The sequence below is a fragment of the Lotus japonicus genome, chromosome 2, assembly GCF_012489685.1.
Source record: "Lotus japonicus ecotype B-129 chromosome 2, LjGifu_v1.2".
NCBI classification, from domain to species: Eukaryota; Viridiplantae; Streptophyta; class Magnoliopsida; order Fabales; family Fabaceae; genus Lotus; species Lotus japonicus.
In genome coordinates this window covers 59,121,405-59,148,129 of record NC_080042.1, presented here as the reverse complement: position 1 = coordinate 59,148,129, position 26,725 = coordinate 59,121,405, and the positions used below count along the sequence as shown (strand labels likewise).

General features: G+C 36.5%; 4 protein-coding genes across 12 annotated transcripts; all 4 read left to right on the top strand.

The window, feature by feature from the left end:
• Positions 1-8,523: 8,523 nt before the first annotated feature.
• LOC130738565 (pentatricopeptide repeat-containing protein At5g40410, mitochondrial) lies at positions 8,524-14,886 on the top strand. Of its 4 annotated transcripts, none has more exons than XM_057590589.1 (8): positions 8,524-10,692; positions 11,193-11,433; positions 11,554-11,684; positions 12,391-12,479; positions 12,590-12,692; positions 12,783-12,902; positions 13,045-13,105; positions 14,748-14,886. In XM_057590589.1, the coding sequence occupies exon 1, from the start codon at positions 8,768-8,770 to the stop codon at positions 10,628-10,630; it is 1,863 nt and encodes a 620-aa protein (XP_057446572.1). In that variant the 5' UTR covers positions 8,524-8,767; the 3' UTR covers positions 10,631-10,692; positions 11,193-11,433; positions 11,554-11,684; positions 12,391-12,479; positions 12,590-12,692; positions 12,783-12,902; positions 13,045-13,105; positions 14,748-14,886. The 4 variants fall into 4 exon arrangements, with proteins under 4 accessions (XP_057446572.1, XP_057446573.1, XP_057446575.1 ...); XM_057590590.1 differs by having other exon boundaries at positions 11,554-11,690; XM_057590592.1 differs by lacking the exon at positions 14,748-14,886 and adding an exon at positions 14,513-14,629.
• LOC130736740 (F-box/FBD/LRR-repeat protein At2g26030-like) lies at positions 13,942-15,179 on the top strand. The gene is made up of 3 exons (XM_057588530.1): positions 13,942-14,664; positions 14,748-14,921; positions 15,006-15,179. Exons 1-3 carry the CDS (start codon positions 13,942-13,944, stop codon positions 15,177-15,179), a joined length of 1,071 nt encoding a protein of 356 aa, XP_057444513.1.
• Positions 15,180-17,866: 2,687 nt separating this feature from the next.
• On the top strand, positions 17,867-19,834 carry LOC130738564 (F-box/FBD/LRR-repeat protein At4g00160-like). Of its 3 annotated transcripts, none has more exons than XM_057590588.1 (4): positions 17,867-17,921; positions 18,211-18,962; positions 19,050-19,211; positions 19,304-19,834. In XM_057590588.1, exons 2-4 carry the CDS (start codon positions 18,234-18,236, stop codon positions 19,598-19,600), a joined length of 1,188 nt encoding a protein of 395 aa, XP_057446571.1. In that variant the 5' UTR covers positions 17,867-17,921; positions 18,211-18,233; the 3' UTR covers positions 19,601-19,834. The 3 variants fall into 3 exon arrangements, with proteins under 3 accessions (XP_057446571.1, XP_057446569.1, XP_057446570.1); XM_057590586.1 differs by having other exon boundaries at positions 17,887-17,947; XM_057590587.1 differs by having other exon boundaries at positions 17,900-17,943.
• A 3,052-nt stretch (positions 19,835-22,886) lies between these two features.
• LOC130738563 (F-box/FBD/LRR-repeat protein At5g22660-like) lies at positions 22,887-26,287 on the top strand. Of its 4 annotated transcripts, XM_057590584.1 has the most exons (5): positions 22,887-23,696; positions 23,788-23,961; positions 25,416-25,431; positions 25,524-25,577; positions 25,659-26,287. In XM_057590584.1, exons 1-4 carry the CDS (start codon positions 22,929-22,931, stop codon positions 25,571-25,573), a joined length of 1,008 nt encoding a protein of 335 aa, XP_057446567.1. In that variant the 5' UTR covers positions 22,887-22,928; the 3' UTR covers positions 25,574-25,577; positions 25,659-26,287. The 4 variants fall into 4 exon arrangements, with proteins under 4 accessions (XP_057446567.1, XP_057446566.1, XP_057446565.1 ...); XM_057590583.1 differs by lacking the exon at positions 25,416-25,431 and having other exon boundaries at positions 22,889-23,696; XM_057590582.1 differs by having other exon boundaries at positions 22,892-23,696; positions 25,416-25,577.
• The last annotated feature ends 438 nt before the right edge of the window (positions 26,288-26,725 follow it).

The following is a 26,725-nucleotide window of genomic DNA, read 5'->3' as shown; positions in this document are numbered from 1 at the left end:
CTGCCCAAAAGTGCTTAGCCATGCCAGTTTCTTGGAGCATGGTTCTAGCCATCTCCTGAAGAGTTCTGTTCTTCCTCTCAACAACACCATTTTGTTGAGGAGTTCTGGGACAAGAGAAATCATGTGCAATTCCATAGGAATCAAACAGACTCTCAAACTTGTCATTCTCAAACTCTCCACCATGGTCACTTCTGACACGCACAATCCTACAAGCCTTCTCGTTTTGCACTTGAGCAATGAAGGTAGAGAACACAGCATGAGACTCATCCTTGCGGATTAGAAACTTTACCCATGTCCAGCGGCTATAGTCATCAACGATAACCATCCCATATCTCTTGCCACCTATAGACTCAGTTTTCACTGGTCCAAAAAGGTCGATATGCAGAAGTTCCAACGGCCTTGAGGTTGAGACAACATTCTTTGCCTTGAAAGGGACTTTTGTGAATTTGCCTTTCTGACATGCTTCACAAAGAGCGTCTGAAGCGAACTTCAGATTGGGTAAGCCCCTGACAAGGTTTAGCTTGCTCAGCTGAGAAATCTTTCTCATACTGGCATGCCCTAACCGTCTATGCCATACCCACTGCTCTTCATTAACAGACAGAAGGCACTTCACATTCTGAGCCTCCAACTCAGATAATCTGATCTTATAGATGTTGTTCTTCCTCTTGCTGTTAAATAGAACAGAGCCATCGATCTGACTTACAGCCCGGCAGGACTTTTGATTGAATATAACATCATAACCCTTGTCAGCTAATTGACTTATAGACAATAAGTTATGTGTTAAGTCGTCTACCAATAAAACATTATCAATGCATGGACTACTATCTACACAAATAGTGCCAGTACCAACAATTTTACCCTTTTCATTTCCTCCGAAGCCAACTTCCCCTCCAGGCTTAAGTTTCAGCTCTCGGAACATACGCTTTTCTCCCGTCATGTGACGCGAGCATCCACTGTCCAGATACCATGATTGGTGTTTCAGTGGAGCTATCAAGGATATCTGCAACATAGATAATTTTGTCCTTAGGTACCCACTTTCTGGGTCCTCTTTTGTTAGTTACCCCAGAGGTTCTGATCACCTTGGGTGTCTCAACATAATATTTTAAAGGAATATTTGCATGATATTTAGTCATAGAGAAAGATCCCTTTTTAAGAGGATGTTTAGCAACTTTAGCAGGTACAGGATCAGGCAATATGGTACCAGAGGGAACAAAGCATTCATACAAGGATTTAGCTTTAGACACAGAAGGCTCATTTCTAATTGGTTTAGAATAGCCAATGCCATGCATTCCATTTCTGCTTACGCCATAGATCATTGAAGCCATTAAGCTTCTATCCACGCTTTTAGCTAGGAATCTTTGAAAAGACTTTTCATACTTAGATTCATTTCTACAATCAGAGGCATCACATGCAACAATTTCTTCTAACTTAGCAATCTGGTTCTTAAGCACAGAGTTAGAATTTACCAAGGCATGATTTTCATTTTTCAAATCAGAAATAATTTTCTCATGTTCAGAAGGAGTCTTGGAGACAGCAGATAAGTTCTTTTTCAACTTTTTATGCTTAGACAATAAAGAGTTATACTTATCCATGATATCAGACAAAGCATGTTTCAGTTCAGAGGTAGAGAAAGAAGCAAATACCTCATTTTCATCGTCTGAGTCAGGATCTCCTTCTGATTCTGAGTCAGAGTCAACAGCTTCCTTTGACTCTGCTTCCTTGTCTTTGACAATTGCCATGAGTCCTTGGACTTCACCATCAGAGTCAACATCCTCTGACTCTGATTCATCGAATGTCACCATCAGACTCTTCTTGGTCTTGAAGTGCTTCTTTGGCTTCTTGTCTTTCTTCAACTTTGGACAATCACTTTTGTAATGCCCAGATTCTTTGCATTCAAAACATGTGACTTCCTTGATTGAAGACTTCTTCTGGCCTGAGGACTCATACTTTCCTTTTGCCCTTCCAGAGCCTTTGAACTTGCTATGCCTGTGCTTCCAGATGCGGTTGAGTCTCTTGGAGATCAGAGTCAGCTCATCTTCATCAGAATCTTCTGATGCTTCTTCAGATTCTTCTTCTTCAGCTTGAAGAGCCTTTGACTTCTCAACCTTAGCCTTTTCAGATTTGGATTTCAAGGCTATGGACTTTTTCTTCAGATCTTGCATCTCTGAGCGCTTCAGCTCATGGCACTTCAAAATGCTGATGAGTTCTTCTAAACTCATATTCTCAACGTCTCTCGTGAGCTCTATTGAAGTCACCAAAGGCATCCAACTTTCAGGAAGACACCTGATGATCCTTATGACATGATCTTTTGTTGTGTAGCTCTTGTTGAGAGGTCGTATGCCAGCTACAAGCAATTGAAATCTGGAGAACATTTCTTCAATGGACTCATTTGGCTCCATGATGAAGGATTCATACTTTTGGATCAAGGACAATGCCTTTGATTCTTTGACTTTCTTGTTTCCTTCATGAGACATCTTCAGAGAATCAAAAATGCCTTTAGCAAACTCACGATCTGTAATCTTCTGGTACTCCTCATAGGAAATAACACTTAGAAGAATTGCTCTTGCTTTGTGATGTTGTGAGTACAGCTTCTTTTGATCTGCAGTCATCTCTGATCTTGGGATCTTCTTGCCATCTGTATCAACTGGACGCTCATAGTCATCCACAATAATATCCCAGAGATCTGCATCGAAACCCAGAAAGAAACTTTCCAGTCTATCTTTCCAATATTCGAACCTTTGACCATCGAACATAGGAGGCTTTGCGTTGTAACCATCTCTTTGAGTTTCACTGGTGGTGGCAGCCATTGTTTTTCACACCGGCCCGGATCACTGAACACTGTTAGGTGTGGTAATCAGAACTTGCGCTCTGATACCAATTGAAGGTATGAAAAACGGTAGAAAGGGGGGGTTTGAATAACGTTTTCAGAACAAGACTTCCACCTTAAAGATTTTGACAAATCTTTCGAGAACTTAAGTGCTAAAGATAAGAGATAGAAAAGCACACAAGTATTTTATCCTGGTTCACTTGATAAATCCCTCAAGCTAATCCAGTCCACCCGTTAAGGTGATTTCTTCCTTCTTAGAATGAAGGCAATCCACTAATCAGATAATCGTTACAACTGCACTTGAAACCTACAAGTGACTAACAATACATTGACTTAGCTCTCACTAAGATTCACTCTCTTAGTCTTCTCTAGGATCCGATCAACCTTGATCTCCTAAAGGAATCACCACTAAGATTCACTCTCTTAGTCTTCTCTAGGATCCGATCAACCTTGATCTCCTAAAGGCAAACTATACAACTGTATATGAAGTTCTTGTTTACAAAGAAATTGCTTCTAAAAATCTAATAGTAAACACAATGAATTTCAGATGAAAGAAGGCTTAGAATATTTTGAATATGTCTTGCGCGTGTATTGCTTCAACTTAGTTTCTTAGCCGCTTCTTTCAATCTTCAGCCTCTATATATACTCCAAGGATTAGGGTTGAGCGTTGCATGGGAAATGCTACCGTTGGAGGGCAGTTCTGGAAAATCCAGCTTCTGCTGTGGCTGAGAACGTTAGGTAGGTCGTCAGGAAGGTACACTTGCTTTTGTACTTGGATAGCGACTTGACCTTTTAACCTAGGAGACTTCTGATCAGAGGAATACTTCATATTGGAACTTGTGAAGCCGGTTGATCAGAGTCAGAGGGAAAGCACAGATCCTCTGACCATTGTATCTTCTGATTCTGAACTCAGAGGGAAGAACATGGCCTTCAGAGTTTCTTGCTTCTGGACTTCAGAGTTTCCACTATTCAGCTTCTGGATCTTCAGAGTCTTCTACACCATCAGAACATCTGAACCTTCAGTGTTTCTTGGTTATCAGAACTTCTGGATCTTCAGAGCTTCTAGCGACTGAGTCCACATCAGAGTTTGTATAGCTTCAGAACTTCTGAAGCTTTTCCACTGTTCATACTGAACATGGTGAATGCGAAAGCGTTGCTTGGGTCACTCTTTATACACAGTGCTTCTGATTTGTGTGAGATTGAGTTGAGGTCAGAGCCTGTAAATAGCACACTCAGAAAAACACGTTAGAGTACCACAATTGTTCATATCAAAAGGTTAACTTGTAATCATCAAAACATAGAGTTGTACTACTAGATCAAAACTTGATCTTACAAAAGTCTCTAGGCCTAGGGGTAGGCCTAGATTAGATGAGAAGAGTGGAAAGAAGAAGGGTCAGCATGAGGTCTCTAGTGGTGGTAGTGTATCGGAAGAGTCTGCTTCTCTGGAGGCGCACAATGGGAATCAGTTGATGCTCTTGCCAGCGGAGTTCTCAGAGCCTCATGGTGTTATAACCAGAGCGAGGAGTGCCCTTTTGATGGGAAAAGGCTTGGGCATGATGTTTGATTGCACATATGTGTCTGCTATGAACTAGATTGCGGCTATGATTCAAGCGAGCAAACCTACTTAGAGATGGTGGTTGGTTGGTCTCTTTTTGGTCGAGTGTGTGGGGGGTTTTCGAGTTGTTTCTTTGAAGGCTCTCTTGTTAGTTGCGCTGACCCTTCCCTCATTGGTCTTTTGGTAGGTTTGCATTGGGGTAAGGCGTCGGGTCGTTTTTCTTTTTAGGGCTAGTTGTATAGTTTGGTCTTGGGGCTTGTTTGGGCACTTTTGCTACTGTGGCTTTATTTAACTATTATGTCCCCCTTTTTGTTGTTGGCTTGTGTATTCTTGACTTTATTAGCTTATATATCATTTTGCTTTCGGAAAAAAAAAATATGGGCGTATTTGCTTTTGGCCCTTTATGTAAGTTTTTATTTTGGAAATCCTTAAAGGAAAAATAATAGCGTGGTTTTAGCCTCTGATGTCACAAAAGTTGTTAGTCTTCTAACGGAGGGTGTCATGGCAATCCACATCATTAGGCCATATTATCAACATTGCCACATAAGCACGTAGAGGAAATGTTAAAAATCACAAAACTTGTTCCATAGAAGATTCGAACCCTAGACACATAAAACACTCACAAATTACCACTACGCTGCATGGTATCTTGGGGACATAAGTCCTAGTTTTTGCATTTATATTCATGGTTAGATCAACCCATCGTATCACTCTTCATGTTCTTCCCAAACCAGCAACAAACCTAGAAATTCACCAGTCTTCATGTTCTTGCTAGAAGGCTCCACGCCATTGTTGAACCCACCATCCCATGAAAACAACAAGCTTCCTCCATGTGCCTTCTAGCCCCAAAAAACATTTCTACCGCAAACCGACCACCTGGTTAACTCTAAATCGTTAAACCCTCGTGAATTTGGTGGTGGTGCTCGCTTCTAATGGGAGAGTGAAAGTGCGAGTTTTGTTAGGTTTACGTCGAGTGTTAATATTTAAGGGATGGGAGAGGGGCGTTGCTAGATCCTTCTCTCCTTCTGGCAGGGATTGATGTTGGATCTAGAATTTTCTAGGTTTTGTTGGATATGACTTTTTCTTTTTCTCGATTGTTCTGCGGTTATCTGAGTTTTGTGGATTTCGGTGTGGCACTGTTGGATTTGTGGGGTGTTGTTGGAGGAGGATGAGGGTGATGAAGGGTTGTTGTTTGATGATGATGAAAGAGAGAAGGAGGTGGAAGATGAAGAAGGACTTCATTACCTTGATTTTTTGTATGCGTTATATGTGGATTAAGTCTCATATCATTTGCAATCGCAGAGGAGATGAGAGGTTTCACAGTCGAAGATGAAGTTTCAGAATCGCAAAACAAAGTCGGGTAAGGGAGAATGTCCAGTCGAGAAAGCCGTAACATTTTCGTTTTCCTTTTTTTTTTTTCCTTTCATGGTCTTGCTTGTTGTGTGAAGGAAAAGTTTCAGATTTCACAAAACCTAACACCCACTTCCAAAATGACGTGGTTTTTCTCAAAATTAGAGCAATACACTTAAGCACTAAATTAGGTGAACTTTGTTGTAAACTCGTGAGTTTATAGAGTTTAACCGGGTTCACTTGAGTATACTCCAAAACGAGTTCAATGTCGTTTTCCATAACCTAAACTCTTACACTCGACCGATTTTTTCGAGTTACAACTTGAGTTTGATAATTGTGATTGTTAGAAACAATCCCAAGTTTTGTTAAGAATAATATTAAATTTGAAACTCCCAAAATTATTTGGTTTTGTTTCCGAGAATTATTAAACTCGAGACGCGCACAATGAGAATTGTACTACCAACTTTATACAACCCCAAAACTTCTTTTAGTTTGTCAAAAATATTAGTTCCTAGAACATACTCCCTCCGTTCCTAATCTTTTGTTGTTCTAACTTTTGGCCTAAATTCCAAAACTTTTGTTGTTTTACAAATCCAATGCATTTTTTCTCAATTTATTCCATGTTTACCCTCATTTAATATTATCTCTCTCACCTACCACCACTTATTTTCACCAATCAAAACCATAACAAAATTTTTAACCAATAACTATCATTCTCTCTCTTCACTCTAACTCAATATTAAATAGGGGTGTTTATGTCAGCAAATATATCAATAATTGCACTCTTAAACAATGTGCATAGCCTTAAACAACAAAAGATCAGGAACGGAGGGAGTAGTTTAACAGAAGTACTCCATGGCATGAGACAAAGTTCGTTATTAAGTTTTAGAGTAAAATACACTCACCCCCCTCAAGGTTTGCAAAAATGACACTCCACCCCATTCTTTTTTAAAATCTACACTCCACCCTATTTTTTATAAAGGCAAAATTTAGTGATGAAAACAAATTCGTCACTAATAAAAAATAATTACTAATTAGTTAAAATTTAAATAAATTTAATGCATATACACTATCATACATTAATTTATGAAAATAATTTTACTGAATTAAATTTAAAAAAACCATCAACTCTGTCTGTTGAGTCCACGTCTCATCTATCTCCAAATCATATTTCTCACCACAAACGCTCACCACCAAGCCTTTGCTCCCTTTAACACGGTGGCCACCGTCCCAGAATGTGAAACCCCATGGCACCACCATGCCTCAAAGTTTTGTTGCGACCTGAACCCCAGAACGTGAATCGCACATCCCCAAAGCCACTTGTTCAACTACTTCTTGTGAAATTCACCCCTTTAAGTTGTGAGTGAACGCTCTGCTGGTTTAAGATGTTGTTGGATTTTGTTAAAAACGGTGCTCCACCGCACCGTTGAGGGTTCTAATAACCTCTGATCCACTTCATATTTCTTAATTTTGTTTCTCAATTTTCTTCACCCATTTGTGTTGCTTTTAGGGTCTACAATCCAATTTTGAAAATTAGAGGTATAAAGAGATTATTTTAATTCAAATTGAATTATTACCAAATATGAAAACACAAGCATGTTTCACTGTGTTTGAGATATGGTTTGTCAACCGGTCAGGTGTGCTATTGCAAAAATTTGCATTGTGAATTTGCGGAAGAAGAACATGATTGAGAGAGTGAGGGGGACTGTAATGTTTACATTTTTAAATTTATTGGATTATAATGAAAATATTTTTTGAAATTATTGATTAACAATTTAAATAATAACTAATTATTAATGAAGAATATTTTTCGTCACTAAATTTGCCTCTATATAAAATGGGGTGGGGTGTAGATTTTAGATAAGAATGGGGTGGAGTGTAATTCTAATAAACCTTGAGGGGGGTGAGTGTACTTTACTCTAAGTTTTATTCTGTTTGTATTAATTACAAATCTTATCTCATTCATAAAGTTAATTAGACAATAATTGGTTGGAGCACCCATTCTTTAAATTCGTGAGTCCAATATTTAGAGCCATATATCATTGCTTTAAATGCTCAACTCAGTATGGAGGTTTCCATGGCCTCTCAACCTCCTCGAAACACCACTTGGACCCGTCCCCCTCAAGGATCTTTCAAGATCAATTTCGACGTGGCGGTGGCATCACCGGGAGACGCTGGCTTCGGCCTCATTGCTCGGAATTATCATGGTGAAGTCTTGGTTGTTGCGTGTGGCTGTCACAGTCCAATTCTCTGTCCTTTAGTGGTGGAGGCCCTCTCCATGCGATGGGCTCTCGGATTGGCTAGAGACCTTGGGTTTCGCCGAATTGTGCTAGAGACGGATTGTCTTAGTTTGAGGCTTGGAAGCGCGGGGGTGGTTGTTCTATTTTGGATTTCTTGCTTTTGGATTGTGGTAATTTGCTTTCTTGCTTTGATGTTTTTAATTTGCTTTTTATTCGTCGTACTGTGGGAACTGCGTGACTGATGCTTTAGCTAAACTTTCTTTTACTTTTCATGAAGTTGTTTGAATTGAGAAGATTCCTCATGAACTTTTTGGGTTAGTCCAATCTGATATACTGGCCTCTCTTGCCGCCTATTTCTTCTTAATTGAATGAATCACTTTAAAAAATAAAACTAAGTAAATAATGTAACTGAGGGCATTAAGGGGAGCTCCTTGCTTGCCAAAATCAACTCGATACTGTAGTCACTACTCCTTGGCTCAAAATGATTTATGATTCTCTAATTTTTTGTGCAATGTCAATAATACCCTTGATAGGAGAGGGGAGAGAGGACCAATATTACCCACCAGAATTTGTCTAGACTATAGTGACTATTTAATTTTTTTTTTTTTGAATTTCGACTATTTAATTTACTGGATGAATGAAGTCAAATTTCTGTTGCTCTTGCAAACTTGAAATGCAGACCACATTATTTTCACCTTATTCAATTGCTACAATCCTGTCTCAACATATAAATTCCGGTGTAGTAAGAAATATCAAATTTCAAGTGTTTGAAATGATGATTTAGAGCGCCATAGGATGATTAGGTTGATTCATGCGAAATTTATGACTCTAACACTGTCCCCTCGTATCCTGCATTGTCTCCCCACGTGTTGTACACTTCTCTCTGAAACCTCTGTTCGATTCCATTCCATTTCTACGTACCCTCGTGACCCTCTTGTGTCAACTCTACTCGTTGCTCTGAAATCTTCCTCTTCTCTCTACTGCTGCAGGGTCATTCATGCCCGAGTCATCAAATCTCTGGATTACCGAGATGGGTTCATTGGTGATCAGCTGGTATCGTGTTATCTCAACATGGGTGCCACCCCAGATGCACAGTTGCTGTTTGATGAAATGCCTAACAAGGATTTTGTCTCTTGGAATTCTTTAGTTTCTGGGTTTTCGAAAAGGGGAGACCTTGGCAATTGTATGAGTGTGTTTTCTGTGATGAAGTCTGACTTGGATTTGGAATTGAATGAACTTACTTTTATATCTGTTATATCAGCTTGTGCTTTGGCGAAAGCACGGGAAGAAGGTCAGTATGTTCACTGTTGTGCAGTGAAATTGGGCATGGAGTTGCAGGTGAAGGTCGTTAACACTCTTATTAATATGTATGGAAAGTTTGGGTTTGTTGACTCTGCTTTCAAGCTGTTTTGGGCGATGACAGAGCAGAATATGGTGTCATGGAATTCAATGGTGGCTGTTTGTACCCAAAATGGAAGGCCTAATGAAGCAATTAATTATTTTAGTATGATGAGGTTGAATGGACTTTTTCCTGATGAAGCCACAATGGTGAGCTTGCTTCAAGCCTGTGAAACATTGCATTTGAGAAGATTGGTTGAGGCAGTACATGGTGTAATCTTCACCTGTGGTCTTGATGAAAATATAACAATTGTAACCACCCTTTTGAACTTGTATTCAAAGATAGGGAGATTGAATGCTTCTTGCAAGGTTTTTGCAGAGATAAGTAAGCCTGATAAAGTGGCATGCACCGCAATGCTTTCAGGCTATGCCATGCATGGGTGTGGTACAGAAGCTATACAGTTCTTTGAAAGGACTATAAGGGAAGGTATGGAGCCTGATCATGTTACTTTTACTCACTTGTTAAGTGCTTGTAGCCATTCAGGGCTTGTAGATGAAGGAAAGCATTACTTCCAAGTAATGTCTGATGTTTATGGAGTTCAACCCCGATTGGACCATTATTCGTGTATGGTTGATCTTCTAGGTCGTTGTGGTCTGCTCAATGATGCTAAAGAGCTGATTAAGAACATGCCATTTGAGCCAAATTCCGGAGTCTGGGGGGCCCTTCTAGGTGCTTCTAGGGTTTATCATAACATCAGTATCGGGAAGGAAGCTGCAGAGAATTTGATCGCATTAGACCCGTCAGACCCTCGAAACTATATCATGCTGTCCAACATATATTCTGCTTCAGGCCTGTGGAGTGATGCAGCAAAAGTGAGGGCTTTAATGAAGACTAAAGTTCTTGCTAGAAATCCCGGATGCAGTTTTATTGAGCATGGGAATAAAATCCACCGATTTGTGGTAGATGATTATTCTCACCCTGATTCAGACAAAATACACAAAAAGCTGGAAGAGGTTATGAGTAAAATTCAAGAATTTGGCTTTGTGTCTGAAACTGAATCCATTCTCCATGATGTTGCTGAGGAGATTAAAACAAATATGGTCAACAAGCATAGTGAGAAGATAGCTCTTGCATATGGACTTTTGGTTAGTGCTGCTGATATGCCATTAGTTATAATAAAAAATCTCAGAATATGTCGTGATTGCCACAAAACTGCAAAATTTGTCTCCCTAATAGAGAAGCGTACCATCATTATCCGAGATGCAAAGCGATTTCACCACTTTTCAGATGGGTTATGTTCTTGTGGCGATTACTGGTAGTGATCTGTTCTCTAAAGAAGTTTGGCACTGCACAAGCTACACGATGTCATTGATCATAAATCGTAAGATCCCATGCGATAATAAACTGGATTACTCTATGTTATATGAGCATAATTATATCTGCATATTTACATGCAATTCTAAATTCTTTGTTCAAACCCATCGTGCTCTATTTTTGTATATTATACTCCTAAGTCCTAATACATATTTTTCTTGGATTATGAAGCTCAATCATGCTTCACTCCACTATGTAATGCTACACCGGAAACATGATGCTTGTTTTGTCTTTCTATGTTGTACTTGAACAACTATGTTTTCTTATGACTGCATCACTCAAACGAAATAACAAAATGACGATAAGACCGTAATTAAGGTTAATTTAATCAACATTTCTAGGTTGATTGATTCATTTTGTACACTTAAAAAGTTGGCATTTCAATTATGTGCTTGTATACAAGTGTTTTTCTTTTTATTACTTCATCAGCTATTTTGACATTTATTACTTTAGTACATTTTAATATGACATATACTAGAAGTTACAAACAGACACATGAACTTTCAGGTAATTCTAATTCCGTGAAGCAGGATAAAGATAAGAATGACTTTTATGGTCTTACAAATAAACAGATTACTACAGAAGGTGGACTTCTTGGAATTGCATGAGCTCTTATTCATATAGTTACTTCAGAAAGTGGGAAACTAAGAAATATGCTGGAAGGCAATTAGGTCCTTTTCAGTGATCTTTGTCTTGGTTTCTGGTGAAGGAGCACACATGGAGGGAAAAGGAAAAGGATTTTTGAACGGTATTTCCCTGTCATTATTACTTCTGAGATTTGTTACTAGAAATTTATTTTAGGTATCTATCACATATACACGCTTTTCCTTGGATTTCATTTTATATTCATCTTATTATTATTCATCAGGTGCCTTGCTCCTTAGCTCAGTGTGGAATGTTTACATGCACAGTAATGCTAAATGCACCCTTTCTGTTGAGTTTTTTACAATGGATATATAATGTGGCAGAGTTTTGCTGGATGACTCTGGAAATAAGCAGGTTAAGGTTTTCACTAAAGCCTTATAGCATTCTAGACTTCTGTAATACTCATTTCAAATGTGCTTTCTAGTTATTGCTTTCATCAGTGTTGTATTTAAAGCTTCCAGTATTTGAGTAAATTATTGTGGCATTTAGTTAAGAGTACCAGATACCAGATTGCCATGTTTTACATTTTTATTTTTATTTTTCCAAGTGCTCTCTCTCTCCCATTCGACCTCTACCTCTCTTTTCTTTATCTTTTCTCACCTCTCTTTTCTTTACCGTTCGTTCTGAAAATTGTTGCTCTCTTCGCTGCTTGATCCTTGATTCTTCTCTGTTTTATCATCAATGAATCTCAGGTTAATTAAAGCTTACTCTCTCTCTCTTCAAGTCAGGTCCTTCATGGAGCTCATTGTTGTGCTTTAGATTAATTTGTTAGGGTTGTTTGTGTTTTGGCTAGATTTACATTTCGATTAGCATGCTCTTTTATGCATTTTGTTAGTTTCTTGCTCTGGTTCTCAAATCCAAATATTGTTGTCTAGTTATGTTCTTCAATTCATGAATGCATACCATTTTTGGTTTAAAATCAGTAAACTTCTTGCATCTGTAAAGTGACTGACAACTAGGTCAAGTCTGACCAATAATCACAGGTTAATAAATTTGTTCATGACACAGTCCTTCATGCTTTCAAAGATTTCAGCTTCTAATTTCACAAGCCATTTTACAGATTAACACCTGCAATGGCTTCTATTGTGATCATTTCTCTCCAACTAAGCCTTACAAACCAAAGATGTAAACAGAAACTTGGACTGGCTGGTATTGAGGCTTTCTTTCTTCTTCTTTTTGCTTCCTTTTTCCTTTAAACATACAAGCAATAGATAACATGTGACAATTCATTGCCTCTATTCATCTTTAATGCTTTGCAGGTATACTGAGTTTGGAGGTCCAGTTCCTTGACCTGCTGAAGACTTGGCATTTTTAGTGGCAAGGTTTATACAGAAAGGGGGATCATTTGTCAATTATTACACGGTAATTTCATTATTTATTGATTTCGTTGTGCAATTGTGTAGGCTCACCCTTTCTAGATATTAAACTGTGTCCCTTTGTTCTGTTAATCAGTCGTGAGTTCTTATCTTCGTGGGTCAGCCATGTAGCTCGTGAGTGTTGGCTCCAAAAGATTTCTTCCTGTTGGAGAACCTCTTGCAGCACGCATTCTGTTTTCCTGGTCTCCAGAATAATGTTTGTTATCTGTGCTTGTTCATTGAGTCTCCAGAATAATATTTATTCTCTCTATTTCATACTCATCTGTGAAATGTACACCCAAAACGCAGCTATTTTTCAATCTCCTCATCTAAATTATTCTCTTTCATTCATTTCAAAGGGTAATCGCTCGAATGATGTGTACCTTTGTCTTTCCAATATCATCACCGCCCTCATTTCAGGTATGTCTCTTGAATCAATTTATTAGTTAATTTTCTTAGTTACAATTTAACAGTTAATTATTATTTATGAACTCTTTTATGTACCAAAAAAAATTTATGAACTCTTTTAAAATATAAAATAAATATATTAACTCCGAAAATTTTCAGTTATAGCTCATATAGCCAAAACTAATAATAGCAATATTTTGTAAAATAATTATTTCAAAATTATATTTTAATTATTTTAAAATCTACCTTCCCGTGCTAAAAAATTAGCAGACATTTAAATAAGAAATCAAACCATTATTCCTTCCAACACAAAAAAAAACATTTACTCTTTTTAAGAAAATTAGATTAGGCCTTAAAATAGCTTTTATAATATAACGAACCAGACTTCTGTCGTAATTTATTTTTCTTTAAATTGGTCAAACATATTTGAACAGTTAAAAAAAAAAAGGTCAAACTTCTTCACAGAAAACCCTAACCTATGATTTCCGAAGAAGCAAAAAAGAAAACCCTAACCTATATATTTCCACCTTTTTTTGGTGCTTATATATATTACCACCTATTTACAACCCCGTTTAGGGTTTTCATATTCTCAAGTGTCAACTATAGGCATAGCAGCAAGCGCTTCAAGTTTCAACGTAACTTACTACAGTGCAAACATATATAAACGTAAGTCCTCCCTCAAAATTCCCCAACGAAGGGAAGTGGAGACCCTGACTTTCAAAGGTATAATTAGTTGATGAGTGAATTATTACTTTAAGAAGCTGAAATTCTTGGTGAACGGAAAGCAGTACGAACCTGTAAGATTAGATTCAATTATGTGATTTTTGAATTTGCATTCAAAATCTGCGATGGAAGACGATAGGATTAGCAACTTACCGGATGACCTTCTCTGCCACATACTCTCTTTTCTCCGAACAAAGCAATCCGTTGCAACAAGCATTCTTTCATGTAAGTGGAAATCACTGTGGCGTTCAGTCCCCACCCTGGATTTGAACTATGGCCCCAGCAATTATACCAAAGAGGGTTATGACCACTTTATTCAGACCGTTGTTGCTGTTATCCAAACACTAGATCTCCATCAACCCATAAAAAAATTCCGCCTCAGATTTACCTCATATGATGATGAGTCTACTAATATCAACGCTTGGGTCAATAGTGTTGTTCAACGCGGAGTTCAGCACATTGATCTTTCCATATGCTTTCTCCAGTACCTTGAACAACGTCCCTCCACCAACTTGTCTGCCATCTTCACTTGCAGTACACTTGTGGTTCTCAAGTTGGAGTGGTTAGAGTTGACAGAGTTGAAACCTTTTTCCTCTATTAATCTCCCCTTGCTTAAAGTTCTGCATCTAGATTTAGTGGCTTTCTCAGAACTCCAATGTCTCACCCAGCTTCTTTCTGGATGTCCTGTTCTTGAAGAATTTATAGCAAGGTGTCCAATTTTCTATAACGACACCACTGGCAGCAACAGGGAATTGAAAACCTTACCCAAGTTAGTTAAAGCAGATATTTCAACACGTTTTTCGCTCATGGAAGCGGTTAAAAATGTGGAGTTTTTGCGAATTTATGAGGTATTATTGTGGCTTGTCCATTGTTCTTGGTTATTCTTCAGGAAAATGTCATGTTTGATTTCTTGCTGTTGTAACTCATGCAGATGCAGCGTTTACGCCGACATGATGATGGTGAAGGCGCAGGCCCCTACGGTTTTCCCAAATTTCACAATTTGACCCATATTGAACTTGAGTATAACTGCCGCATTAGTGATTGGTTAACGGTAGTAGAATTGCTCAAGCATTGCCCCAAACTTCAAGTTCTAGTCATTAACCAGGTTTGCTTGGAGGCTTCTGATGGTTTCTATTTTTTTTGCACTTCACATGTTTTCATTTATCTATTCTATGCTTATTGTTAACAGTCATGTTTGCCTGATGACTTCGGAGAAGTAGTAGAAGACTGGGAATACCCTCCATCTGTTCCTGAAAGCATTCAATTATGCCTTAAATGTACTTCAAAGGAAAAGAATCTTGTATTGAATTTTAAATTAATCGAACTTGTTATTTACTTATGGTTAGTTGTGAACTTGATATAGTGTTCAAGTGTGAGGCAATTGTACGTTCGCGTCTGATCTTATGTAAACCTCCATTGGTAGGTAATATACCAAAAAAAACTGCACAGGCCGACTTTGTTTCCCTAACATCTTTAGGATGATTTGTTTTGTTTTATTTGTCACAACACTATACTTGTCCTGGCAATGGAAAAAAGACGATGGAAGGAGTTAGGGATGGAGAGGTTGGGTTCCTTTCTTTTATTTGTGGAAATGAAATATCTGAAATGTTAGTCAGAGTTGGAGCTGGAAGGATGAAGAATCTTTTTGCAACTGAAAACAAACATTTACCTTGACCAGACATGCATGAGGTTGACTTATAGGAAGTTGCTGGTTCAATTAGAAGGTCTCAGGCCAAATCAAGGAATTATTGTGATAGATAGGAGCTAATAATTTCCCTGAGTCATTGAACACGGCTTTAATTAGTACATGGAACTTGTGTCAAATCCGATTGGAATATGAAGCACAAATAAGTAAATAAAATTCTAAATTGAACACAAATATATGTTAGCAAATTTATTGGTAATAAAACATCTTTATAAATTACATTCGTTATTGTTGAAAATGCATTTTCTTTATCATCAATAGCAAGAATCTAAAACCATTTTCTGTTTGTAACTCATGAAAGCGTCACATACAATTAGTCATGAGTAAATGCAAGTTTTTGAAGGTACATGCCAACATGAAAAAGAGATTTCCCTTAACACTTAGTTACTGTTACTAGTATTGATCCCGCGTCATGTACGGATGTAATAAGAGTACTTTATCGAATACATAAGACATTTTCATATTTCCTCCCTCGTTTTTCTTTTTTAAATACGTATATCACTTTTTTTTTCTAGTCCTAGTTACATTCTAATTACATTTTTTTCTAATTAGTTATGCTTTGAATCAATATACCAAAACCATTTTAATCTTCCAGATATATTTACGAAAACATAGAATAAAATTTTTGAGTTAATTTCTAAATTATAAGAATGTTTAGCTAACAAGTTCTTAAAGTCTTGCATCTACAAGATTTGAGTTTCCCAAGACGCGCAAGTTTTGGTGGTGATTAATCGTAGGATTGACGAGGACCTTGAGGCGGTGAAGACGGAGATCTATGACTATTCTTTGACGTAAAGGCTACAAGCAACTCCAGTTTTATCTTCTCGTTATCCTTTTTTTTTTAATATTTGGTTGTTAACGGATATATTATTTTTGAATTTGCAATTATATTATCTCTTGGGTTATATATGTATATATATTCGTTAATAAGTTTAAGATGTGTTTTTGAAATTTAAAATTGAAATTATTTTATCAAGCAAGGCAATGATAGAACTTGTTGATCTAGGGTAAGGAATTCTCTAGTTGTTCTCTGCCTAAAAAATCTTTGGTACTTACATGTCCATGGTGACACACTTTGCTTTCCTAGAAAATTCTTGAATGCACTTGCTTGTGATGATGGGTGTTTTCCGAAAATCCCTAAGGTTTTTGAAAGAAAATTCGAGTTGATTCATAAACTTTATTGAGTTACTAATGTGATTCCGATTGAGAAATTTGGGTGTTATATAATCCTCATATCTTTCTTTTATAGTAAAATTTCAAAATACATGTCACTCAATCAAAAAAGTCCTTAGAAAATCATTTAACACCACGTATTTAAAAGGAGTTAATGTCACGAGCAATCATAAAATCTATGTAAAAAAATTACACCGACAATACATAAATATTAAATCTTAGTTGTGATAACATTTATGAAAATTTAGAGTACGTTTGATTTGTGTGTTTCATATTTTCATTTTCACTTAAATCAGAAGAAAATAAAATACTTGTGTAGTTGTGTTGATAAATTTCAGAAAATATTTATTTTTCCACATCTTATCTTATCTTATACTATAAACTATTTCTAAAACAAAAAAATAACAACTTCTATAGGTGGCACCCTCCCAGCCTTTGCCTTTCTTGACTTTTTTCCTTTTTCATACTATTCTTAGTAAGTTGATAATGTCATATATTATTTTGGAATTTCGAAAAAAAATCTTATAATTAATTTGAATTTCACAATATTTATTATTAATTGATCTAAATCTTTACTATTATAGAAAGTCAATAAATTTTTCCTCAAAATCTGGTCATTTTAATTATTAACATTATTGTGAATGAAATTTGAAAATTAAAATATATTATTTAATTATATTTTATAATTTCAGAAAATTATCAATGAAATTTGAAAGTTTACATATATTATTTTTTGAGATATTTTAAAATTTTAGAAAAATATTTATTCTCACAACTAATTTGAATTTCAAAAGATCATGCTCTCTCATAATTAATATAGAATTTCAAATATAATTTCCTAAGATAATGTACAAATTAATACAATTAAAAAAAGGAAAAAATTGTAAATTGTAAATGCCCATTTAATCAAAATTATTTAAATTATTAACTTTAATATTCATGAAATTAGTTTTCTTTTGTACCCAAAAAAATATTCATGAAATTTCAAAAGTTAAGTTTTGGGTACAATAGGAAACTAATTTCATGAATATTTTTTTGAGTAATTGATTATTATTCCTTTTATAACTAAATCAAATATCAACATTTAATAATCATAAATATTTTTAAATTACATTTATTAAAAATAATGAATTACCTAATTGACTAAAAACTGAGTCTATAAGGAATTACATTTTACTAATCCTTTGGTGGACTGATCCACTTGCTTCGTGCTTCATCGCGGCCAAGGTTTTCACCTTCTCCTTCTCTGGTTGGTTAGTTCATGTTTTCATTTAAGTTTTTATTCCAATCAATGTCTGAATTTAATTTTTGGATTTTTTGATTGACATGTATGAGTTTCCAAGGAGTGATTTTTCTAGGATATGATTTCTTTTGTGGTAGAAATATGTTATAGTGCAGAGGGGTTATTTGATTAGGTGTTTATTTTTGTTTTCCTAGGTTAGTATGGATTTGCAGTGTTGCTGTTATGCTTTTTCAGTGAATTGAGAGCAGGACCATGTTATTTTTCCTTTGTTAGGAAATTTGCATTATCTAGGAAGAATGGAGGATTTGATTAGCAGCTTACCGGAGGCACTCATATGTCACATACTCTCTTTTCTCTCAACCAAGCAAGCCGTTGCTACAAGCGTTCTCTCGAAGCGGTGGATGCCTCTATGGCGTTCAGTACCCACTCTGGACTTCAATGATTTCGACTATTATCTGATAAGCAATAAGACTTATTATCGTTTTGTTCAGTCTGTGTCTGCAGTTATCCTTGCCAGAGATTTCAACCAACCCATCCAAAAATTCAACTTCAGATATAGCTGTCCTCATTTTTATGAGCTTCCGGTTATTACCGCTGTCAACATATGGGTTAATGCTGCTGTGCAACTCAAAGTTCAGCACATCCATCTCTCCTTCAACTTACCCTCCCTTGTTCCACTTAAACCACCCGCCAACTTGTCTTCCTTCTTCAGTTGCAAAACTCTCATGGTTCTCACGTTGCAGGGTATCCAGTTTACTAATCCGTTTTCCTCAGTCGATCTTCCGGTTCTTAAAGTCCTGCATCTACAAGATTTGGGTTTCCCAGGACGCGCAAGTTTCGCTGAGCTTCTTTCTGGGTGTCCAATTCTTGAGGATTTTAAAACAAATCGTTTATATTTTAATGAAGGTTCCATTGACACAGAGTTTAAAACCTTACCCAAGTTGCTCAGAGCACATATTGCTGCGGAAAGTGATTTTTTTTTGCTGGGAGTGGTTAACAATGTGGAGTTTTTGCAGATAGATGATGTAATGTAATTTATAAATCATTCTTTTTATTCCTAAGTGAAATGAGATATTTGATTTCTTGTTATTGACTTATTGTAACTCTTGCAGATTCATTGTAGTCTTGGTGATGGCACAAGCCCGTACGTTTTCCCCATGTTCCACAATTTGACCCATATTAAACTTGTCTACAGCAATTATAATAATAATTGGGCTGAAGTTGTGGAATTGCTCAAGTATTGCCCCAAGCTTCAAGTTCTTGTCATTGACCAGGTTTGATTAGAGGCTTTAGGGTGATTTCTATTTTTTTATTTTGTCACTTCACATGTTTTCATTTATTTATTTTGTGTTTTTTTTGTTAACAGCCAGATGTTCATTTTAGTGGGATAGATGAATTCAAAGAAGAAGTAGGTGTTTGGCAATACCCACCATGTGTTCCTGAATGCATTCTACTACACCTTAAAAGATGTTGTCTAAATGGTTTTATAGGCACCAAAGGCGAGTTTGAGTTTGCAAGGTATATAATGCAGAAGGCAAGATTTTTACAGAGGATGACAATATCCACTGGCATGGACAAAAATCAATGGGGAAAGCTTGAGCTGTTAAAAAAATTCTACTTATGCACGAGGGGCTCTGCAACTTGTAAATTTACCTTTAGCTGATAACAAACTAGATATGTTAGCTGCAAGTAGTTTTTCATTTTTTCACTTAAATTTTTAATTAGTAGCTAGCTACAAGGATATGGATCTTGTCCAATGGTTAGATCATGTGACTTTATATTTTAATCTTCACCATTAATGGTTTGATAAATGGTCAAGATTTACTCTTCTAATCTCTCACAATATATTTCTATGAATGTATCATGTTTATAAAGCCTGTTACATTTTTTTTACTTCTATCAGTAGTTGATATTATCCTCTAATTTGCAATCAGATATATGAAATTTGTGGTGGATCAGGAATTTGTGCTAAGGCCTAAGGGTTTAGACTTTGGTGGACTACATTTTGTTGAATGTTCCTGCAAAACTTTATAACATAATGACTTGCAGTGCTCTGTCTCAGTTAGTATCATCTTTTAAACAATGACTAAGGGCTCAAAGGGGAACAATTAATTCAATTCGCCAATGCCACATGATGTTAAAAAAATGGAGCTTTTTCATGATTCATTCGTGTGGTTTGAGTTAAAAATTCAAAATGGAAGTAATGGGATTAAGGCCAAGTCAGTGATGGTCTTTGAGATCTTATAGCAATTTTGATATTTTATTGATCATTAATATGTTTGAATGTTGTTCTTTTACTGAGTTGGTTTAAGGAAGATATTTTACCCTCATCTTTGGTCAATTAGTAATAAGTAAGAGAACGAAAGAAAACATGAAGATGATTATCTGGAGTGGTAATTCTCTGTATTTGCAGCATTGGGTTAGGTATCAAGCTTTCTCCTTCAACAGCATACTTAATGCACATCTTATTGTCGCATTGACCTTTCTTTGACTCTTATTGAACTTGTGATTCTGTCATGGATAAAAACGGATTTTCCTCACTTTTTTGCTTTCTAGGTTTGTATTCAGAAACACTGCAGTGTTGGAATTTCTAGGGTACACTATATAATTGACTCTTAACATGAAGCATTTTGTAAATCAGAGGGTTGATGTGTCATGTTAAGTACTGACCTGTGCATTTTGTAAAATGAACATGCCTATTTTCTTCCTTGATAGTCATTTCAAGATTAAGAAGAGATCTCTTTCATTATAAAAACATTACTGGTGTTTGATAGATGGAACTTTTTCTAAAATCACTCGTCAAAAGATCAGTCATAGCAGTTGTAATAACACTGTCTATAATTATATAAAACGAAGTTGTGAGCATTTGACCTATTTAGAGCATGCGTAGGATAAGATTCTGATGAGAAGTGAATGCAACAACCTGAGCAATTGTTGTATAGCTGATCCATATAAGATAAGAAATTGAGAAAAAGGTGTTTAGTTAACCACCCGTGTGATTGTCATTTGTCTTTGATATTATTGCAATATTAATGAGTTACATCATCTATAAGAATTGTATACCTGCTATGGAAATTGGAACCCCTATATGAAGAAAGGAAGATAAAATGCTAAAGAGAAATGGACCTGTTCTTGATGAGCAAAGCATTGCTATTTATATTGCAGAAATTTTGATGCAATTAAGTCATAAGATTGCAGATAATCACATCATGTAATCGTAGTTAATCACATTAGCATAAATATATTGATGCATTTGAGTAGCTGCAAATAAAAGTTGCATATATATATATATATATATATATATATATATATATATATATATATATATATATATATATATATATATATATATATATATATATTAACTCTTGCATAAGCGGAACAAGTTACCAAAATCGGATGTTTCATTAAAAACTTCCGCTAAGGAACGAAAAAGAGTACGCCTCTTGTTCGCTTTACCGGAAGATTGAACCGTTCGCCGCTTGATTCAATCTTCCTTTTTTGTTTTTAAATTCCGACGCGGTGGTTAAGAGTCGCTCTACATTCACCCTCGGCGTCTTGCGGGCATGTGGACCGGTCTCACCTCCACCAGAAAGAAAAGATATCTTTATCATGCCTAGATCAACACAAATGGAAAAAAATTCCAACTCAATACTCACCTTGCATCCGACCTACGTAGGTTTTCTTTAAAATAAAGAGTAAAATACACTCACCCCCCTCAAGATTTGCAAGAATGACACTCCACCCCATTCTTTTTAAAAATATACACTCCACCCCATTTTTTATAAAGGCAAAATTTAGTGACGAAAACAAATTCGTCACTACTAAAAACTAATTACTAATTAGTAAAAATTTAAATAAATTTAATGCATATACACTATCATACATTAATTTATGAAAATAATTTTACTGAATTAAATTTAAAAAAACCATCCACTCTATCTGTTAAGTCCACGTCTCATCGATCTCCAAATCATATTTCTCACCACAAACGGCCACCACCAAGCCTTTACTCCCTTTAACACGGCTCCACTGTCCCACAATGTGAAACCCCATGGCACCACCATGCCTCAAAGTTTTGTTGCGACCTGAACCCCAGAACGTGAATCACACATCCCTAAAGCCACTTGTTCAACTACTTCTTGTGAATTTCACCCCTTTAAGTTGTGAGCGAACGCTCTGTTGGTCTAAGATATTGTTGGATTTTGTTAAAAACGATGCTCCACCGCCTCGTTGGGCTCTAATAACCTCAGATCCACTTCATATTTTCATAATTTTGTTTCTCTATTTTCTTCACCCATTTGTGTTACTTTTTTGGCCTACAACCCAATTTTGAAAATTGGAGGTATAAAGATATTATTTTGATTAAAATTGAATTATTACCAAATATGAAAACACAAGCATGTGTTTGAGATATGGTTTGTAAATCGGGCAGATGTGCTATTGCATAATTTGCATTGTGAATTTACGGATGAAAAACGCGATTGAAAGAATGAGGAGGATTGTGATGTTTTTATTTTTAAATTTATTGGATTATATTGAATTTTTTTTTGAAATTATTGATTAACAATTTAAATAATAACTAATTATTAATGAAGACTATTTTTCGTCACTAAATTTGTCTCTATATAAAATGGGGTGGGATGTAGATTTTAGATAAGAATGGGGTGGAGTGTAATTCTAACAAACCTTAAGGGAGGTGAGTGTACTTTACTCTAAAATAAAATTAAGCAACTCGATGGGCCAACACAACCCAATCCACCGGCAACCCGTCAACTCACGAGTTAAAACGGTGCAGGTTATACGAGCTAATGAGTTCATTATCCCCCACCCCAACTCATATTGTCACCCCTAATTCATATTATTATCGTGTAAGAATGAACATGGATTCGATTTGACACCCCATTCATTAGAAATGTCATCACACTTAAAACAATTTCAGAAATTTAATTTCCAAAATATTTTGGAACTTAAAAATCCGAAGTATTTCAATGGAAAGCAGGGACTGTAAGCTTCTGCATTCATCTACTATGGACGACGATAGGATTAGCAGTTTACCAGAGGAACTTCTCTGCCGCATACTCTCTTTTCTCCCAACAAAGAACGCCGTCGCCACCAGCGTTCTCGCGAAGAAGTGGAAATCACTGTGGCGTTCACTCCCCACTTTGGACATTGATGACGACAATATAAGCGAAGACAACCATGCTCGCTTCGTTGAGTCTTTCAATGCATATATCAGCTCCTGTGACCACCACCAACCTCTTCAGAAATTCCGCCTCAGATTCTCTAACCCCTATGATGACTTCACCAATGTCAATGCCTGTATGAAATCTTCCTTGCAACTCCTACTTCAGCACCTCCAAATTGAGCACATTGATATCGCCCTCCCCTTTCCCTGGATACAACCAACAAAACACATTATGTCGCCTCTTATATTCACTTTCACAAATCTTGTGGTTCTCAAGCTGGAGGCGATAAGATTCAAGCATTTTACCTCTGTTGATTTTCCCTTCCTTAAAACCCTGCATCTGCAAGATTTGCTTTTTGACAATCGTCAATGTCTCACAAAAGTCCTTTCTGGATGCCCAGTTCTTGAGGATTTCAAAGAAGATTGTATAGTTATGGATGGAGAGGTCGATAATGATTTGACCGAGAGAGAGTATTTTACATTACCCAAGTTGGTCAGAGCCAATGTTTCTGGGCAATATGCTTTTTTGCTTAAAGCTGTTAAAAATGTGCAATTTCTGCACATTAATGGGGTAGTGTGATTTATCCATCATTGTTTTTCATTTCATTCTTAAGGAAAATTGAATGTTTGATATCAGGTTAATGCTATTGTAACTCATGCAGATTGATGATAGAAACCTGCATAATTTCAAAGGCACAAACTTATCAGTTTTCCCCTTACTTCACAATTTAACCCATATTGAACTCTCCTTCTCCTGTACAATGTGTAAGGATTGGCTTCAGGCACTGGAGTTGCTCAAGAATTGCCCCCAGCTTCAAGTTCTCGTCATAAACCAGGTTTGCTCAAGTATTTATGCACAAGGAAGTCTGAAACTTGTAAACTTTCCTTTGAATGTAAACAAACTAGACTTGGTAGCTGCAAGTAGTTTCTTCATTTCTTCCTTTTAACTAGTTACTAGCTAGACACAATAACTATTCTCTTCTAGTTCTTGTTATTCCTCTTTTTCTTTGTTTTGTTGGTTCTATTTTGTATGTTTTGTGTAAAACATCTACACTTTGTTTAAATTGTGTAAAAAGTTCAGTATAGCAGTCATCCCGATATGCACTATAAGTATTTTTGGGGTTGGCAGCAGAGCTGCTATCCGACAATGAAATGCTGTCACTATGATTATGCTGTAGGTAAATCACTGAAATCGATAATTTGCATTATGAAGCAGAAGTTTTATAGCAAGGCTTAATCATAACTGCTTATCAAACACATAGTTGACAGCTGTTCAACAAACTTTTATCCTGCTTGGTCACTGAACAACCTAGTGTATAGAGGGAAGAAGTAATGGTTGTGTAGCTATTGTATTTGTTTAGGAAATAAAAATGGTGTTAGCCTGTCTTTCACTTGAATAGCTAAGGAAAATACGAGCGAGTTTCACGGTTGAAGAAGCTGAAGTTGCATTTCAATGGAAAGCAGGAACAGTAAGCTTCTGCATTCATCTCCGATGGAAGACGATAGGATTAGCATTTTACCGGAGGAACTTCTCTGCCACATCCTCTCTTTTCTCCCGACAAAGCAATCCGTTGCAACAAGCGTTCTCTCGAAGAAGTGGAAACCACTGTGGCGTTCAGTCACCACTCTCCACTTCGACGATGCCAAATATCTTACCGTACGCAAAGAGAAAGAGGTTTATGCCCCCTTTGTTGAGTCAGTGTACAGAGTTATGTTTTCACGAGAAATCCACCAATCCATCAAAAAATTCCGCCTCAGATGTATCTCTACTCATTTTTATGATCCTATCAATGTCAGCATATGGGTTAACTCTGCTGTCAAACGCAGAGTTCACCACCTCGATATCTGCCTCGGCATACACTTGCTTCGCGAATCACTCACCAACTTGTCTTCCATCTTCACTTGCACAACTCTCGTGGTTCTCAACTTGCGGGGCACCGAGTTGGAACCTATTTCCTCTGTTGATTTACCTTTCCTTAAACACCTCCATCTACAAGATTTGAGGTTCTCAAACGTGCATGTCTCGTCGTGCTTCTTTCTGGATGTCCAATTCTTGAGGACTTTAAAGCAACAAATTTATCTTTTCATCAAGATGTCGCTGATAGAGAGTTTAAAACCTTACCAAAGTTACTCAGAGCAGATATTTCTGCGAGAACTGACAATTTTTTGCTGGGAGTGGTTAACAATGTCAAGTTTTTGCGCATAGATGGGGTAATTTGATTTATGAATCATTATTTTTCATTCCTAACTGAAATGAGATATTGATATCTTGTTATTGTAACTCATGCAGATTCGTTATAGTCTTGGTAACGGCACAAGACCCTACGTTTTCCCCATGTTTCACAATTTAACCCATCTTGAGCTTGTCTATATAAGTTATAATGTTAATTGGTCTCAGGTGGTGGAATTGCTCCAGCATTGCCCCATGCTTCAAGTTCTTGTCATTAACCAGGTTTCATTCGAGGCTTAAAGTGATTTCTATTTTTTCTCAATTCTTCATTTCATTTATTTATTTTGTGTTCATTTTTAACAGCGAAGTTTTTTGATGAAGAGTTTGATCTATCTGAAGAAACAGCAGATTGGCAGTATCCACCATCTGTTCCTAAATGCATTCTATCACACCTTAAAAGTTGCTATCTAAATGATTTTAGAGGCACAAAAGGTGAGGTTCGATTTGCAAGATATATTATGCGGAATGGAAGATTTCTAAAGAGTATGACAATATGCTGTGGCATTCGCATAAAGCAACCACAAAAGGTTGAGATCTTAACAAAATTATCCTCATGCACGAGGCGCTCGAACACTTGTAAACTTTCCTTTAAATGATTTGTGCCATTAGGCACTAGGCAGTATGTGGATCACTGGAATCTATAATTAGCATTATGAAGCAGAAGTTTCACAGCAAGGCAGAATATTAATAGCTTATGAAGCACGACACTTGTGCAACCAGCTCTTATGGTGCTTCGGTATTGAACAGTCAATTCCAGAGGGAAAGAGTTATGGTTGTGCAGTTATAGTTTCTTCTGATTTAAGACGAGTATTAGGTGTAGTGAAATCGTTTAGATTATTTGGTACCTTTATGAAGGGAATTCAGAAGTGAGTAACAGAACAAGCTGAAGATCAATGAAATAGTTTGATGAAGGATGTTTCTCTTTCTTGTCATCTTTGGATTTTTCTTCTTCTTCAAATGGATTTTATTTTTGGGTATTCTTGACTCTTGAGCTTGTGCAGCAGTTCTGGTGCATGCAACCATGTTACATTTCTCTGTTATTGCATGTCAACTACATGAGATATGTGTGACTGTACTCTTGTTTAAATTTATGCTATGTGATTTTGCTAGGATTTTAATTGAAGGGAAAATTAATTAGGGGCTTTTATATTAGTTAGGGGATATTGTTAGCTTGTTACTGTTAGTTAGTAGTAAGCGGGCTTATAAATAAGGGATGGGGTGATTATTGGGGATCATTCTATATCATTGATAGTTTGAAATTAAGAGAAATCCCTTGGGATGGGAAAACCCTTGGGAAGAATTCATTCTCCATATTTTGTCAGTACTGGTAATGCACTTATTCTGTTGATTTGTAATGTGGCAGAGTTTTT